This window comes from Sinocyclocheilus grahami, unplaced genomic scaffold, assembly GCF_001515645.1.
Source record: "Sinocyclocheilus grahami isolate Dianchi unplaced genomic scaffold, SAMN03320097.WGS_v1.1 scaffold1346.1, whole genome shotgun sequence".
In the NCBI taxonomy this organism is placed as follows: domain Eukaryota; kingdom Metazoa; phylum Chordata; class Actinopteri; order Cypriniformes; family Cyprinidae; genus Sinocyclocheilus; species Sinocyclocheilus grahami.
The window spans coordinates 116,839-135,245 of NW_015506525.1; the positions used below are offsets into that span (position 1 = coordinate 116,839).

At 36.9% G+C, this 18,407-nt stretch overlaps 1 protein-coding gene across 2 annotated transcripts in view; it reads right to left on the reverse strand.

Annotated features, from left to right (window-relative positions):
• Nucleotides 1–18,407, reverse strand: part of LOC107569448 (2-oxoisovalerate dehydrogenase subunit beta, mitochondrial-like) — a 73,069-nt gene that overhangs the window by 36,366 nt on the left and 18,296 nt on the right. Inside the window, exons 4-8 of one of the 2 annotated variants that reach the window (XM_016255551.1) lie at nucleotides 18,140–18,273; nucleotides 15,784–15,939; nucleotides 14,270–14,378; nucleotides 8,666–8,763; nucleotides 7,578–7,688 (exon numbers count right to left, since the gene is read on the reverse strand). In XM_016255551.1, coding sequence (XP_016111037.1) covers nucleotides 7,578–7,688; nucleotides 8,666–8,763; nucleotides 14,270–14,378; nucleotides 15,784–15,939; nucleotides 18,140–18,273 — 608 coding nt within the window. The remainder of the gene's footprint in view (nucleotides 1–7,577; nucleotides 7,689–8,665; nucleotides 8,764–14,269; nucleotides 14,379–15,783; nucleotides 15,940–18,139; nucleotides 18,274–18,407) is intronic. The other variant, XM_016255552.1, reaches the window with a different exon arrangement.

Sequence of the window (18,407 nt, forward strand, 5' to 3'; positions counted from 1 at the left end):
CAAAAAGCTTTCAAAAACGTCATCTCGGTGTGGACGGAAGGCCAAAACGGAGAGAAAAGAAACATTTTCAAACAACAATGTATTCGTGTGGACAAGGCCTCAGATCCACCACACCACATGAGTCCATCTCAGGGACTGGGATTGTTGCAGGAGTACATTTTTCTTTGGATTCTTCCTTGGATTCAGTTAACAGGCTTTAGTCACTTCACAGCCATAAACCGTAATGTGCTACTTGATAACGGGTGGCTAATATGACATTCTCACTCTAATCTGATGGACAAAAATCTATTTATTGCAAAAAGAGACATTACAATTTTTCCCAGGAGAAAGACAGGAGCATTATATTTCAAATTAAAAAAAATAAAAAATAAAAGCCATTAAATTCTTACTAAACAGGTAAGAAATAAACAAAAACTAAAACTAACTAAAAATAATACAATTAAATAAATAATCAAAATAAAAAAAAAACAAGAACCCAGTCTTGGAGAACCCAGTTCACTTTGTATTTAATTTGTGCTTGAACTTGAAAGAGAAATGAGATAAATGTTTGGTCCATTTTAGTTATGATAAACTCTCATTCCACTTTTAATTCACACCATTTATGATTTTCTTTGCTGAAACCCGTTTCAGGGCTGAAAAGCACAGAATGGTGCAGAAAAATAAAATAAAAAAAAATAAAAAATAAAAGCCATTAAATTCTTACTAAACAGGTAAGAAATAAACAAAAACTAAAACTAACTAAAAATAATACAATTAAATAAATAATCAAAATAAAAAAAAAAACAAGAACCCAGTCTTGGAGAACCCAGTTCACTTTGTATTTAATTTGTGCTTGAACTTGAAAGAGAAATTAGATAAATGTTTGGTCCATTTTAGTTATGATAAACTCTCATTCCACTTTTAATTCACACCATTTATGATTTTCTTTGCTGAAACCCGTTTCAGGGCTGAAAAGCACAGAATGGTGCAGAAAAATAAAATGGCGACTCTTCATTCAGGTTTGGCAGGTCCTTTGTGATGCATGGCTTGTTTTTGTAGAACCACAACCTTCATAACATTAGAATTAATGTGCATTTACACTGACAGTGATCAATCCGCTTCAGGTCTAGTTCTGTGGATCATCTGCACTCAGATCATATGCATAACGCGTTGTCTTGGCTAAGATTAGCATCCTCCAAAACTTAGGAAAAAATTAGGAAAGTAGACGTTCAGGACCACCTCTGGGGTCGAGGAGCTCCACAAAGTCCAATCTTCATGTTAAAAGTAACATTCAGCAATGCTGCACAAACATGCAGCACATCTCAACATGCATTTACTTAGGTGCAAATGCAAGAGCAGTGAACCGCAGGCCTCAGGGCACATCTTGATCATGTTAACCAGACGAGGCAGTGCCGTTTGCTTTGGAACATCAGCTGTGCTGTCGAGACGGCCAGAGAGCGGAGCAAATCAAAACATCCCTTAAATACAGAGCTGAACCCATATGGAAACAAGACTCCCACTGTGACGAGGACTCTGCCTTTCCAAGGTCTGCTGACCACTGGCCTTCGTACATAGAGGGAAGTGCCATCTCCAATCGCAGCTCGTGAAGAAGAGCGGACCGCAGACTACCGCTTCAGGTCTAGTTCTGTGGATCATCTGCACTCAGATCATATGCATAACGCATTGTCTTGGCTAAGATTAGCATCTTCCAAAACTTAGGAAAAAATTAGGAAAGTAGACGTTCAGGACCACCGCTGGGGCCGAGGAGCTCCACAAAGTCCAATCTTCATGTTAAAAGTAACATTCAGCAATGCTGCACAAACATGCAGCACATCTCAACATGCATTTACTTAGGTGCAAATGCAAGAGCAGCGAACCGCAGGCCTCAGGGCACATCTTGATCATGTTAACCAGACGAGGCAGTGCCGTTTGCTTTGGAACATCAGCTGTGCTGTCGAGACGGCCAGAGAGCGGAGCAAATCAAAACATCCCTTAAATACAGAGCTGAACCCATATGGAAACAAGACTCCCACTGTGACGAGGACTCTGCCTTTCCAAGGTCTGCTGACCACTGGCCTTCGTACATAGAGGGAAGTGCCATCTCCAATCGCAGCACGTGAAGAAGAGCGGACCGCAGACTGGGTCACATACTGGGAGTCCAGACAAAAGAACACCAATGGAACATGCATCTGAATCTAGACTGAAGCCTGAGACCTGAGCGCCTGTAACTGACCTGGCATGTCAACTCTGGTTTAGGATAAGAACCAGGAATGAGAAACACCACCTCATCTAAAGTGTAGGGCACCTCTGGACTTCTCAGACAGACACTTATGATTTATGGGGCTGAATTTAAATGAAAGTGAATCTGTGCTGTTCTCGGATCTGTAAGGTCAAGTGTTCGTCAAATATCCATGAAAGTTACTGCTAAACTTAAACTTCAACAAAGTGTAGGGCACCTCTGGACTTCTCAGACAGACACTTATGATTTCTGGGGCTGAATTTAAATGAAAGTGAATCTGTGCTGTTCTCGGATCTGTAAGGTCAAGTGTTCGTCAAATATCCATGAAAGTTACTGCTAAACTTAAACTTCAAAAGTTTAGGGTCAGTAAGATGTTTTCAAAAGAAGTCTCTTATGCTCTACAAGGCTGCGCACTTATTTGATAAAAAATACAGTAAAAACAGTAAAAATGTGAAATATTATTACAATTTCAAGTAACTGTTTTCTGTGTGAATATCTGTTAAACTGTAATGTATTTCTGTGATGCGCAGCTGTATTTTCAGCATCATTCCTCCAGTCTTCAGTGTCACATGATCTTCAGAAATCAGTATAATATGCTGATCTGCTGCTCAAGAAACATGTCTGATTATTATCAATGTTGAACACAGTTGCGCTGCTTCCCATTTTTGTGGAAACTGTGATACATTTTATTTTCCAGGATTCTTCGATGAATAGAAAGTTCAAAAGAACAGCATTTATTGGAAACAGAATCGTTTTGTAACATTAGAAATGTCCTTAGTCATTTTCAATAAATTCAATTTCTTTGAAAAGAAACAAATAAAATGCAATTATTGATCCCAAACTTTTCAGTAGTCCAGGTCTCATAATATTTGTCATGAATTATGGTGACGCAGGTAATTGTGTGAAAATAATTAATTATAATAATAAAAGACCTGCATCTCAAATTGTCCATGCAACTTCTGCATTATTTTCCAGATCTTCTGAAGCCATTTGGAATTCAAGAAGAATTTGGATTCAAATGACGTCAAATCTGCCCTGATCGTGAATCTGAATGCAGATGCATTTCTGAACTTCAGTGGAAAGCTAAATTGTCAGCAACTAACGACTTAAACTTCATTTTATTCCTCACACACAGCAATCGCTTGACATCTAGCTGTTGGTCTGGCAGGGGCAAACTGGCCATTTTGTTTATCCTTTAAATGAACGTCTATTGCTCATTACTCTTGCATTTGTAGGGATTTTGGTGTGCGTTTTTTTTTGGCAGATGAAATAAAGCCCAAGTATTTATTCATGAGATTCATCCAAAAAGTATTCATCAATCATCATTAATCATGAAGAAACAATACATAAATCACAATCCAAGAGTGATTCCAAAGGCTCTGGACTCTTCCAGTGATTTCTAAAGCTTGTGACGAGTCCTCAGACTTAAACCTGAAACTCTTATTAGGACATCTAGTGGTGTTGGTGGGTATCTGAATGTTATTCAGACTTTTGAATGTTATTGTTCACTCAAATATGCATTTTCCTGTTTAATGTAGTTAATTTACAACTATTCATAATGACAATTTTAGTGAGTACAATCAAGTTTCAGTGTTTAAAAATTGAAGTTTATTTCATTCTGAGACTGCATGGATAATTCTCACTGGTCATTTTATTTAGTACTCGACAAAATATATATATATATATTTTTTTTTTTTTTTTAATATATAAAAAGTGTTTTTTTATTTCTTGCAAAAAACTGTAGACATTTATCGTTATATATTATATATAGTTATATATTATATATATACATACATATATATATATATAAAAAATTGTAGTTGCATAACGAAGTAATATCTTTAAACCTCTTCAAAGGAATAGTTATTTACTCCAAAGCCACATGATCTCTGTTCACTAAAGGTAATTTTTAAAACACATTCTGCATATTAGTATAATGACAGCGAAAGAGGACTTAGGCTATCAAACACCAAAATGACATAAGTACAAAAAAAACAAAACAGATAAAATATCATAAAACTGGTCAGTATGCGTGTCATATTTCAAGTCTTCTGAAAACATATCAATTCGTGTCAGGAACACACACAAAATAAAAAGACAAATTTAAGTTGTTGTTTACCGACAATCTTGACATGGGGAAAAAAATCCTTTTTTGTTCCACAGATGACAAAGCATCTAGAAGGCAAAACTAAACGCATTTAAGCTGGAATAACACGACTAGAGAGAGAGAAAATAAAGAAACTTACGCACACATATATACACGGCAAATGAACAAACATGGTACAAAACAGGCTTTGTTCTGTGCCTTCTTACTTTTATAAGTGCATTTTAAAGTTCTCATCAATCTTCAAATGCTGCTCTGTGTTTTATGTCTCCTGTTATTTACTGGAATGGTCATAGTGTTCAACTTTTGGTCCCACAACAACAAACTCACTGAGCATTCAGAGATCTGCATGTTTGTTTGCTTCGTTCAGTGAAGCTCCATGCACATCTGGATTCAAAATGTTTCTGCTCTGCACTTTAATATTGACTTCATAGGAGTTAACAGAACACAACTGCATTTTCTTGGGTCATGAACAAAGACCATATTCCTCAATTGTTTCAGTTCAGGGCAAATTGCTTAATTACAAAGTTACTCTACGCTGCTACCAAATAATGGCACATGCGAGTATGATATACAGCCGCATTTGCATTTGGACGCATATGTTAAACCACATATGAATATCACTGCATTAGATTAGCAAACCAAATATATCAAAAAGCAGTTCGAAATAAGATCAGTAATGTGTGACTTTGCATTTGTTTGTTGTTAGCAGATCATGTTTAAACCTCTTCAAAGGAATAGTTATTTACTCCAAAGCCACATGATCTCTGTTCACTAAAGGTAATTTTTAAAACACATTCTGCATATTAGTATAATGACAGCGAAAGAGGACTTAGGCTATCAAACACCAAAATGACATAAGTACAAAAGAAACAAAACAGATAAAATATCATAAAACTGGTCAGTATGCGTGTCATATTTCAAGTCTTCTGAAAACATATCAATTCGTGTCAGGAACACACACAAAATAAAAAGACAAATTTAAGTTGTTGTTTACCGACAATCTTGACATGGGGGAAAAAATCCTTTTTTGTTCCACAGATGACAAAGCATCTAGAAGGCAAAACTAAACGCATTTAAGCTGGAATAACACGACTAGAGAGAGAGAAAATAAAGAAACTTACGCACACATATATACACGGCAAATGAACAAACATGGTACAAAACAGGCTTTGTTCTGTGCCTTCTTACTTTTATAAGTGCATTTTAAAGTTCTCATCAATCTTCAAATGCTGCTCTGTGTTTTATGTCTCCTGTTATTTACTGGAATGGTCATAGTGTTCAACTTTTGGTCCCACAACAACAAACTCACTGAGCATTCAGAGATCTGCATGTTTGTTTGCTTCGTTCAGTGAAGCTCCATGCACATCTGGATTCAAAATGTTTCTGCTCTGCACTTTAATATTGACTTCATAGGAGTTAACAGAACACAACTGCATTTTCTTGGGTCATGAACAAAGACCATATTCCTCAATTGTTTCAGTTCAGGGCAAATTGCTTAATTACAAAGTTACTCTACGCTGCTACCAAATAATGGCACATGCGAGTATGATATACAGCCGCATTTGCATTTGGACGCATATGTTAAACCACATATGAATATCACTGCATTAGATTAGCAAACCAAATATATCAAAAAGCAGTTCGAAATAAGATCAGTAATGTGTGACTTTGCATTTGTTTGTTGTTAGCAGATCATGTCTATAGTTAATGCATTCATTAAAAACAAAGATAAAGAAAACATGAAAAGTGAAAGATCCTGCATTTGAGACGGACACTCAAATTGAAATTGTAAATCTAACGCAATGACATCCATATATTATGTGTAACTTACATTTCCAAACACTGTAACGGCACAGAAGCACATGTGTGGAGCGAATCAAGGCGATAAGGCACAAATTGACAGAGAAATGTCAAAAAATAATAATAATAATTTCAAGGGTGAAACTTTCCCAGTGAACACTGTGTAGTGCTTTACTGTAAACACACTATTGAGTTTCATGCAGGCAGTTTAATGGATTTCATGCTTGTTTAAGAAGCTGCTTTCCAACGAGCAACCCATGAGAATCTGCATCTCCTCCCTGATCACGCTGCCAAAACAATCAGCTATAGCAAAGACTCAATAAGACCTCTACTCTTTCACACTGCTCCGGTCACAACAATGACGGTCTGAATCGCCAGTCCTATTTGAGAAATTACCATACAATGAAAAGCACCACCTTAAAGCAATATTACATGCCAACTTAACTTATAAGACCTATTTGACATGGCACTTTTCTGATAAACACTAGTTTATAGGGTTCTGCAGGCCTCGGGATTAAAGGGACAGTTCACCCAAAAATGAAAATGTGTTGTTAATTTACTCACCATCAGCCCATCCAAGATGTAGGTGACTTTTTTTTCTCAGTCGAACAGTAAAGAAGATTTTTAGCTGAAACCGAGGTCCTTGGTGATTTATAAAATTAAAAAAAGCATAAACAGGCTCCTGACGATATATTGAGGTCTTATGAAGAGAAACAATCAGTCTGTGCAAGAAACTGAACATTATTTACAGCATTATTGCCTGTAATCCAGAGCCTCAGGCAAAATGGGAAATCTGATTCTTTTTGATTTGACAATTCAAGTTTGTTTACGTAATCACGCAATGACGTAACGTATATGCAAAATGATATTATTAAAGCACCCAATAATGATGTGAAATGTTTTTTGACTCTTAAAGTGCCGGCAGCTGCTGACTTGTATTTTATGAAGTAGCAAGGACCTCGGTTTCAGCTAAAAATCTTCTTTACTGTTCGACTGAAGGAAAGAAGTCTTGAATAGCCTGAGGGGGAGTAAATGAACAGCAAATTTTAACTTTTGGGTGAACTGTGTTTTTAACAATGTGCTTGTCTTTTGAACAAATAAAACAGATTGCTTTACCTGTCCAAAAACTTTAGCACATAAAACCATTAACAAAATGGGAAAAGACACTAAACTGAAAAGAAAACTGGCAGAAAAACATAACTTTACTCATTTTTAGCTGAAAGTCTTCCTCTATATAGAGTATAAACAGGACTGATCATTTTTAAAATTCAAGAGCCCGAATAACCTTTCACTTTCATTGTGAAGAAAAGAGCAGCTTCTGAAAATATCTCCTTCTGCGATTCATGAAAGAAGGTCCTACGTTTGTACAGCAAGTAAATGGCATCTTAATTTTGGTCTGAAGTATCCCTTTGGTTTGAAATGACCCAGCAAACGTGTGCATTCACATCATACCTTGCAAACCGTCTCGGTGTCCCAAGGCAAAATGGTCTGTAGGTCGATGAGCTCGCAGGAGACACCCAGCTTCTCCTGTGCCATGGCAGCCACTTCCCTCAGCACATGCACCTGCAAGCCAAAGGTCAAAGGTGAACTCACAGTTAACAGTACAGACTAAGATATCCAGCCAGTGTTGAGATATTCAGATCAGACTAACAAACGAGGCTTAACATGACATAACCTGATATTTTTCATTATTAGGTCAAATAGAGTAAAATATATATTAAAATACTAAAAGGCACACTTTTCCACACTATTTCAAATCATATTTTTCTCTATAAAAAACAAACAAACAAAAAAAAAGTTACATTTCATAGCAAAACATAACGTTTAAAGTTTCAGGTTGAAAGAAATCTCTTCTGATCACGAAGCCTGCATTTATTTGATCAAAAATACAGTAAAAACAGTGAAAATGTGAAATATTATTATAATTTAAAATAAGTGTTTTCTATGTGAATCTCTGTTAAACTGTATTTATTTCTGTGATGCGCAGCTGTATTTTCAGCATCATTCCTCCAGTCTTCAGTGTCACATGATCTTCAGAAATCAGTATAATATGCTGATCTGCTGCTCGAGAAACATTTCTGATTATTATCAATGTTGAAACTGTGATCAATTTTATTTTCCAGGATTCACAGATTCACAGAAAGTTCAAAAGAACAGCATTTATTTGAAACCGAAATCTTTTCTAACATTATAAATGTCGTTACTGTCCTTGTTCAATAAGAGTATTAATTTCTTTACTAAAAAAACTAAAGTTTTGAACGGTGGCATATCTCAGAAATATTTCATTCATCCCGAAGGCCAGGTTTGTGTCGCTCATGTCTCGGTGAGATGAATGAAAAGCAAAAGGAGAGCACTCTCTATTAGAATCAAGCCTATTCACGAATGGCTGGCGAAGTCCTCGTTTCCCGAGACCTGTGACTCGTCTCTGCACTCGGTCTTACGGGCCTCCAGTCCTTCAGCAGGATAAACCTGTGGAGTGTCTGAGCGGAGCGTCAGGACACTCAGAGAGCTGTCGAAATCACACGTTCTCACAGACGTACCTGTGTTCCCCAGGCCACCAGCGTCAGGTCACTGCCCTCCTGCAGCACCTCGGCCTGCGAGAGCGGGATCTGATAGGCTTCTGTGGGCACCTGCTCCACTGCAACACAAAACCACACATCACACATCAGCCCACAAAGCCTGTGAAGCCTGACATGTCAAATAATAGTCAGGAAAACATTTTTGTAACGGTTTAATAAACCCTTAGTCTAAAAAAAAAAGTATTTTTATGTTTGGCATGATTTGATACATCAGGCTTTTATGGCTCATATAGAGGATATGAAGGGGGAAAAACAGCTCAGTTTTATTCAGGGACTCAAACGGAGCAAAAATATGCAATTTGCTGCAGATGCTGATATTTATATGGACAAAAAGTAAGATGAAATTCTGATGCTTGTGATGTAAATCAATGAGATCTTTATAACAGTAGAGCAGATACTTACATGAAATGATCTAAATATCAGTCATGACTCTATATCTCCAATAATGTGTGTTAGTAAGATGAGATTGAAATGATCCAAACATATAATGCAATGCAATCCAGTGATGATTGAGAGATGAAGAAACAAACGCTCCTCAATAGTCTAAAAAAAAAGTATTTTTATGTTTGGCATGATTTGATACATCAGGCTTTTATGGCTCATATAGAGGATATGAAGGGGGGAAAAACAGCTCAGTTTTATTCAGGGACTCAAACGGAGCAAAAATATGCAATTTGCTGCAGATGCTGATATTTATATGGACAAAAAGTAAGATGAAATTCTGATGCTTGTGATGTAAATCAATGAGATCTTTATAACAGTAGAGCAGATACTTACATGAAATGATCTAAATATCAGTCATATATATATCTCACTCTATATCTCCAATAATGTGTGTTAGTAAGATGAGATTGAAATGATCCAAACATATAATGCAATGCAATCCAGTGATGATTGAGAGATGAAGAAACAAACGCTCCTCAAAAGATCCTGAGGATCAGATTTGAGACTCTAAAACATGATTGATGGAGAATCAAGTAAAGCTGAGCTGCTTCAGTCCAGCAAGTGTTCATCTGGAGATATTACTGACGTTATTCTGACCTTTACTTGATAAAAATCAGTAAAGATCTGACAGCAGAAAGACACGTGAAGCTCCAGCTGAAGGAGGACAATTACACTAAAAGAGCTTTGACTTGATAAAAAAAAAAACCTCTGTGCTATCAATCAGACGACAAAACGGAGTAGATTGTGTGTGAAACAGGTTTAACAGCAAAGTTTTGATCATGCTGATCATAAGCTTGATAAAGTTAAGATTAAATCTATGAGCTGTGGAGGAAACAGTTATATTGCTCAATTGCTTGGGGGGGGGGGGGGGGGGGGGGGGTCTTGAAGGACATGAAACAAAATGGATGCATGACGTTTTGTGACAAGTCCGTTGAAACTCTTCCTATCCTTTCGATCTGCTCATACTGGTAATATTGAAAAAGCAGTAAATTTGCATCAGGAGAAGCTTTGCACGGCTGGAAGAAACTAGCTAAAGAAAGGTTTAGTCTCACCTGGCAGCATGAGCACAAAGAACTTTTCACAGCTGTCATATCTCATGAGGTCTTGGTTTTTGATCCTAAATGCCGAATTATCTTTATGGTTAAATTATGTTTAATTAGAGCCATTTTCCTCATCCCGGTTTATACGCTCACTGAAGTCATTGTCCTTGTGGTCTTCTGGGAAATCATGCCGTTTTTTGATATTGAGGTTTAAAGTAATTTTGTTGAAAATGATTGAAGTTGATGTTGGTTGGTTAGGAGCGTGCTTTTGCTCAGAATTAGAAACAGAAGCCTGTGCAAAATCCACTATTATCTTTTCTGCACATGTATGGGTTATATTTCGCTTATACATGAAGTAAAAACTTTCTTTGGAAAACCAGGAAGAGCCGAGACTGAGCGCTTTTAATGTTTCACATGTACAGTAGCATTTTTCTGTCATATTTCAGCTATTTGTTAACAGCAGATCTGGATAAATGAACACAGCTAAAGTGGTTTTGTCTAAGCATATTTAGCTAAAGCTAACGTTCATCTAGCGCAGATCCAGATGGTCACAGCTTCCTTCAGAAATCTTATGATCCTAATAGTTACATTTGCTATTTGGCTATATCAATACCAGGGTTATGATTTCTTTAAACTTAAATATATATTGGATAAAACTTTTTTTTTTTTACTTCAGTTAACTGCCAAGGCAACATTTGTCATTTTCATTTATTTTAACTTGATGCATCAAAACCAATACTGAAATTTAAATTAATTGAACCTAAATAGTATTACGTAAAATAAACAAAAACTAATACAAATGAAAAAAGCACATAATAAAATTACTAAATTTAAAGGAAGAGTAAATGTACAAAAATTTCAACTAATTCAAAATATTATTAAAAAATATAGCAGTATAAAAATTCATACTAATAAAACACTGGTCAATACTACACATACTAATAAAACACTTTTTTTATTATTATTATTCTGATATTATTTTGATAGCTTATAATTATTCTTTACATTGCCTCAACAGCAGTTCAGTGTTGAGGTCAGAGTGTTTTACTGAATCTCACAGGATTTTAGCCCACAGGTTAATAAAAAGCCATCATATTCTTCAAACCGGCTCTGAACCCTGAAGTAATGTTTAGCAGCTTTACGTACAGTGAACCGCTCCAGGAGTTTTGGTATACTGTACTTTGTCTGCAGCACATCTGATAATGAAAACCTCCAAATAACATAAACCAAGTCATAAAACATTCTGCGTACTAGTCAAGGGCAAAAAATGAAATAACGTCAAGATGTGGCGATTGAGGAGACTGAAACGTCTGCTTAACTTTTAAAAATTTCAACTAATTCAAAATATTATTAAAAAATATAGCAGTATAAAAATTCATACTAATAAAACACTGGTCAATACTATATTTTCTTCAATATTTGAAAAAAAAAAAATAATAATCCAGTTCTTTTTTTTTTATTATTACTCTGATATTATTTTGATAGCTTACATTTATTCTTTACATTGCCTCAGCAGCAGTTCAGTGTTGAGGTCAGAGTGTTTTATTGAATCTCACAGGTTCATAAAAAACCATCATATACCTTCAAACCGGCTCTGAACCCTGAAGTAATGTTTAGCAGCTTTACGTACAGCGAACCGCTCCAGGAGTTTTGGTATACTGTACTTTGTCTGCAGCACATCTGATAATGAAAACCTCCAAATAACATAAACCAAGTCATAAAACATTCTGCGTACTAGTCAAGGGCAAAAAATGAAATACCGTCAAGATGTGGCGATTGAGGAGACTGAAACGTCTGCTTAACTTTACTACTGCACTCAGTTACTACAACTAGTGGACTGTCTACAACAACTGACACAAACCTGCACAGCAACAAGACTCTGAGAATGACTACATGTTTTAGACACCCATCTCTCATGAACAGGCATTAATTTTGTGTACCTTGTGTTGCTTTTCTGATGCTCAAAAGTGTAGCAACTGACTTGCGTTTTATGAATCACCAAGGACCACGGATTCAGCTAAAAGTCTTTACTGTTCTACTCAAGAAAGTCACCTATATTTTTGATGGCTTGAGGGCGAGTAAATTAACGGCAAATTTTCATTTTTGGGTGAACTGTCCCTTTAAGAACACCCTAGCAACCACAAAACAAAACCCAAGCACTGCAAAGATCGAGACGATTTACAAAAACAGAACTTCAGAAAATTCTATCTAATTCCAAACAAAAGGTGCTGTGAACTTCTAAATACCATGTAATAAATCAACGCCATATTTATGGCCAATTAAACCGGGAGCAACAGGCATTAATTTTGTGTACCTTGTGTTGCTTTTCTGATGCTCAAAAGTGTAGCAACTGACTTGCGTTTTATGAATCACCAAGGACCACGGATTCAGCTAAAAGTCTTTACTGTTCTACTCAAGAAAGTAACCTATATTTTTGATGGCTTGAGGGCGAGTAAATTAACGGCAAATTTTCATTTTTGGGTGAACTGTCCTTTTAAGAACACCCTAGCAACCACAAAACAAAACCCAAGCACTGCAAAGATCGAGACGATTTACAAAAACAGAACTTCAGAAAATTCTATCTAATTCCAAACAAAAGGTGCTGTGAACTTCTAAATACCATGTAATAAATCAACGCCATATTTATGGCCAATTAAACCTGCCTGAGTTACAATTTATGACATTACTTTTAATGCTGGCAATGGCAACTTAAAAAAAAAAAAAAAAAAAAAAAAAAAAAAAAAGGGATTTATAACATGTTTTCCATGCTGTGCACATGAGAGATGGGTGTCTAAAGTCAATCACATACATATCTGTTGATTTCTTGAATGCAATGGCCAGTCAGAAACGTTTTAGTTTGTCAGAATTCACTCACCGATGAAAGCACCGGAGTTTTTATTAGGTGCAGTTTTGCACGCTCATGAATCGTCTCATAGCTAAGTGCAGACGCGATGATAAGAGATTCATTGTGCAGTTTAGAGAGCTTCATTGATTATAACAGAACTTTTGTGGATCGTGATGAACTAGGATGGGTGAGTGATGCTTTTTAGTGATAATAAAGGGAGCGTGCTTTGCGCAGTTATAATCCAATCAGAATTTGTGTTTTCTTCTGTTTTTCAGAAACATACACGCTAAAGTTTAGGGAATGACATTTGCATATTTATGCTGGATTCACTCTCGAAATAGCAATGATTGACACGGTCATAACCATAGCAATGGACGGGATAAAAATATATGTGAGAGCAGCATCAGTGATTTAATTCTAGAAACCGTCCTGGCCAAACCTCCACAGCCAGGAATTTTCAGGAATGAATGGGATGCGATTTATGACAAAATTCCCACAACTGATCATTTATTTTTTCTCCACGTGTCTTGCCTTTGGTAACAACGATTCAAAACGGACACATTTCAAGTCTCACCTCTTTATTTATTCTTGACTGTGTTGTATTTACTGCTGTGATGCATTGCAATATGGGTAGGGCATTACTTTGATGCTTGCATCTGAAAAAAAATTTTTTTTTTGTGCATTTTTTTCTTGTCCCCCCCCGACTTAAGAGTTAAATGTTGCCAATGTATGTAGATTAGGCCTGTCGCAATAATCAATATATCGACTTATCGCGCAATATATGTATATGACCTCAATCATTTTTGGTGACGGAATATATAGCCCATTATATTTACTTAAAAATTAATGTCACCGTGTTTTTTACATTCCACTTCCGCCTGTGTTTTTTGCAGCTTCTCGTACATAGCGTGGTGTAGTCATGAGTGCATCATATGCTCCGTGTAATCAGAACACGGATGACGTTCAAAATATATCTGTTTTGTGACAATGCGACTATTGACCACCGTTTATTTTAGTTTTTTCACCATTTACTTTACCTCCATTGTGTTATGTGTATCTTTAAATGTACAAATATTCCTTGTAGTTTCTCAATTAATATGAGCTCATAAAAGCTACATGCATAATCATTTGCAGAAGAAAATGTGGCTTTAAATCATTTTAGAATATGAATGCTGAAGAACAGAATCTAATGTCAGCTACCCATAATCCCACTGTGACTGTTTTATGATCTCTCACCTGCTGCTCTGTACAGGATTTTGGGCTCAAAGAAGATGCAGGGGTTTTGATCAGCGATGCAGGACAGAAGAAGACCCTTGGCCTGAACCGGACCTCTCGGCACAACAATCTAACAGACAGAGAAAGGGGGGGAATAAATCTATTATTTGTTTCATAAAAAGGAAAAATAAATAAACTTGTCTTTTGTACATTTATAAGGACACTTAAGACTCCGAAGGCCATGCTGTGTCTCCACATTAGGCTCATTATGAAGATGCCTCAAGATGGAAAAAATGATTCACTATCAAAAGCCACTTGTTCCTGGCAGCAACGCTGATTTTCAAAGAGACCCGTTTTAATGTAATAGACCATTACAGATGAAGACGCAATAAAAGATTTGCTGCACAACAACAAAGATTGGTGATGCACAGAGAATCAGACAGTACAGCGTGAAGAGGTTAAATCCGCTTGGACACTCATTAAATGTCTGGTCCAGACGAGAGCTGGTGCAATCACTTCATAGAGAGTCAAACATCCATCTGCTTTGAATTTGATCCAAACTCTAATATTTCTGAGCGTTTTGATGCGGCTTGAGAAATATGTGTTGTACTGCGAGTAAAGAGCTGCTGCTTAATCTACCTCAAACTGATTGTGTGTGTCCTCTACTCAACTATAATGTAACTCCTTTTGCAAACTAAGTCCTTCATAGACTATGAGAATCTCTTACTGCCCTACAGACCACTGAAAGATAAAAACTACAATTCAAAGGTTTGCATTCAGTAAGATTTTTTCAATAAAATAATACTTATAAGGCCTGTTCACACCAAGGATGATAACTATAAAAATGAAGTATTAATAAACATTTAATTTTATGGGAAGTCGATAAGGACGGCGTTAATGACACAGAAGAACAACATTATTGGAATCACTTTCAGAACTGATAAAACGACAAAACCATTGACCGATCAGAAACCATCCAATTTTAAAGAGCTCGGACATTTAAAGCGGCAGATGACAAAACTGTTATAGTTATCTTTATAGTTATCATTCCTGGTATGAACAGGCCTTTTTCAGGAAGTATGCATTAAATTGATCAAAAGTGACAGCAAAGGCATTTAAGTTACACATCAATGTATCGTCACGAGCCGCAGGGTTTAATTTGGTTTTGTTTGTGTATGGTTTTTTGACTCCCAAAACCGTGATTCCCATCCACTTCCATTATAAGACTGACAGACTGCAACGGTTTGAGTTAAAAATCTCCGTTTGTGTTCTACTGAAGAAACAAAGTCACCTACATCTTGGATACCCTGGGGGTAAGCAGATAAACGTCACATTTTCATTTTTGGGTGAACTATCCCTTTAATCCTTAAACCCCAGACCTAAACTTAACAACTACCTTACTAACTATTAATAAGCAGCAAATTAGGAGTTTATGGAGGCAAAAATCATAGTTAATAGTTAGATAATAGTGAGAACTAAAGTGTGACCTCTATTTTTTTTTCTTTGAAATGTGAGTTAACCATGGCGAGATTCACCTTAATTCCAGGACAGTGTGCGAAGAAGGCCTCTGGACTCTGGGAGTGATAGATCGAGCCGTGACCCACGCAGCCCCACGGAGATCTGATGGTCAGCTTCCCGCAGTCAAACAAGTTCCCCGAACGGTACCGGTACTTGGCTGCTTCGTTTACGATCTTCAACAGCATCAGAAGATATAACAGAAACAGAGAAATAGAAACAGGGCTTTACATTTACAACTCACATCTGTGTGCAAGAAAAGACGGTCTCCGTGTCCATGTCCAAAACTCCTCTCATAAAATGCTTTTTAGTTTAAAAGACCATTTTTCCTGCCATTTACGCCAATCTTTTTAAAGTAAACAAAGTGTGGAGCCAGGAAACTCTCTTACAATGCTTGACAACAACTGCTTGGAAGGGACAATGTAAATTGGGGTTTAAACGGCGGCAAAATTACATGATAATGAAAAGAATGAAGCAAAAAAGCTTCCAGAAATATCAGAGACTGTCCAGACTCAAACCCTCTGTTCACCGGAGGGTCAGTTTTTGGTTGTAGAGAATGACAGAGTGACTCATAATGGTGCAAACTGTTCCTGTAAAATATTCCCCTATTATTGTCTCTGGCATTCAGTTGCCGTGACGATGGAGGGAAGCTCATCTATCTTCAGCGAGACGAGGACACATGGAGAACAACAGCGACGGACCGACAGAAGCTGGACGCTTCGTCTTGCAAGTCAGGCAGCATCTCACAAACACCCCAAAACTACAGAGTGAGAAACCTGAAAGACCTCATGCTGCTCTCATACTGTTACTGATTACTAAATGCATTAAATAGAGGAATAATTCAACTGGATACATATCATGTAATCATACTGCAAAATTTCCTCCACATTTCAAAAATATACATTTAGGACCAGATTTACTAACAGTAGGGCTGGCTCCTAATAGTCGACTAACCATTAGTTGACCAAAATTTTATTTTAGTCGCAGAAAAAAATATTTTTTTTATAACAAATCCACAAGCGAAGTCACACAGTCTGAGATGGACAGATCGTTAACGGCTGGTCTTTGTGGTAATACAGTACTTGCGCAGGACATCCAAACGCTCGCCTATCATTCATCGACCTCAAATATGGCTTATCATCTTAAATATGTAAGTATTAGCAACTCTACATGGCCGCTCAATCTGATGTTATCCTAGAGAAATGCTCAACAGTAGCACGCTCACTGCAGGACAGATGGAGCCGCCGCTGTGCTCCCTTGCTCTTACAATACTCCCTCATTTCTGGTCATACAGATAAAAGTAATACATCTTTAGAATCTGTAAAAACTTCACGTTTATTTGTGTGCACTCACAATAACAACAAAACATTGCACTTTTGTAAAATAATGAAAGCAAACAGGAAGCGCTTTCTGCCGTCTCGGTCTCTGTGAACTCGAGAGCGAAACTCCGTGTATACTTGCCTTACAGACATTAAAATCATTTCTATTGAGAGTGAAATGTCTACTTTCAAATATACCAATTACCGTATGAGACATGCAGACAGGTGCACCACTACTGCGGAGATGACGAGTCGGTGTCGCCGACTTCATCTCTTAAACCGAAAACAAAGAAAGCACTAGTTTATAAATGAATTATTAAAATGTTTATACAGCCTCCTTACTGTTTTTCACGGACACATTCATAATTATTACTTCTGCCGGTGCGCTGTAGCAAGCTTTATGCATGCGCTTGAGCGCTTATTAGGCTTTGTAGGCAATTAAAGGCTCATTACAATGATTTAAATGGTTTATTAATAAACATGTGATTAGTCGACTAATGCTTAAAATAATCTCACAGGTGAAAATTGCCATTTTGACTCCCCTCTACAAAATAGTGCAATACACAGTAAATATTCATCCATGTCATTTAACATTTTGGCTTCCTTCACTATACATGCTTATCTTTCTTCAGAGAAAATATGATCAAAATCTAAAATTTGAGCCGGGGACCTCGAATGAGTGGACACAAAATGACCCTATTATTCCTTAACAGCAGAGAAACTAAGAAAACATAAGATAAATCAAGCAAGATCATGTCTCTTTAGGAGATTTGGATTAAACCTCTTGATACGGATTACTTTTACAATGCCTTCATGAACTTTGCGTCAAAGTTTAGATGTAATAGACAGAATAGAGGAAAAGGAATCTCTGAAGTTTCATAAAAAAATCTTGAAAATATTATGGGTTGGTAAATACATGTTTGGAACAAGTAAGTGATGATTTTCTTTATTTCTGGGTGAACTAACACTAAAAATCTAACAGCTAAGGGTAAACCTATGTTATAAAAAATGTCCATGGTGATGTGTATAAAGAAAAGACCCCTGAAGACAAGCTCACCTGATCAAAGGCTGGGTAAATGTAGTCAGCAAACTGAATCTCTGCAATAGCGGTGGCTCCCGCCACAGCTGCGCCGATCCCAAAACCCACGATGCCTTGCTCACACAGCGGGGTGTTAAACACACGGTCCTTACCTGAGGAGAAAACCGCTCAATGTCAACCTACTCCACACTCAAATCAGTCTAAATGAGCGGGATTTTAATCAGCATCTTCACACCAGGTACAAACTCTGATATGTTCATCCGAAGCAAGGGCATGTGAGACAATA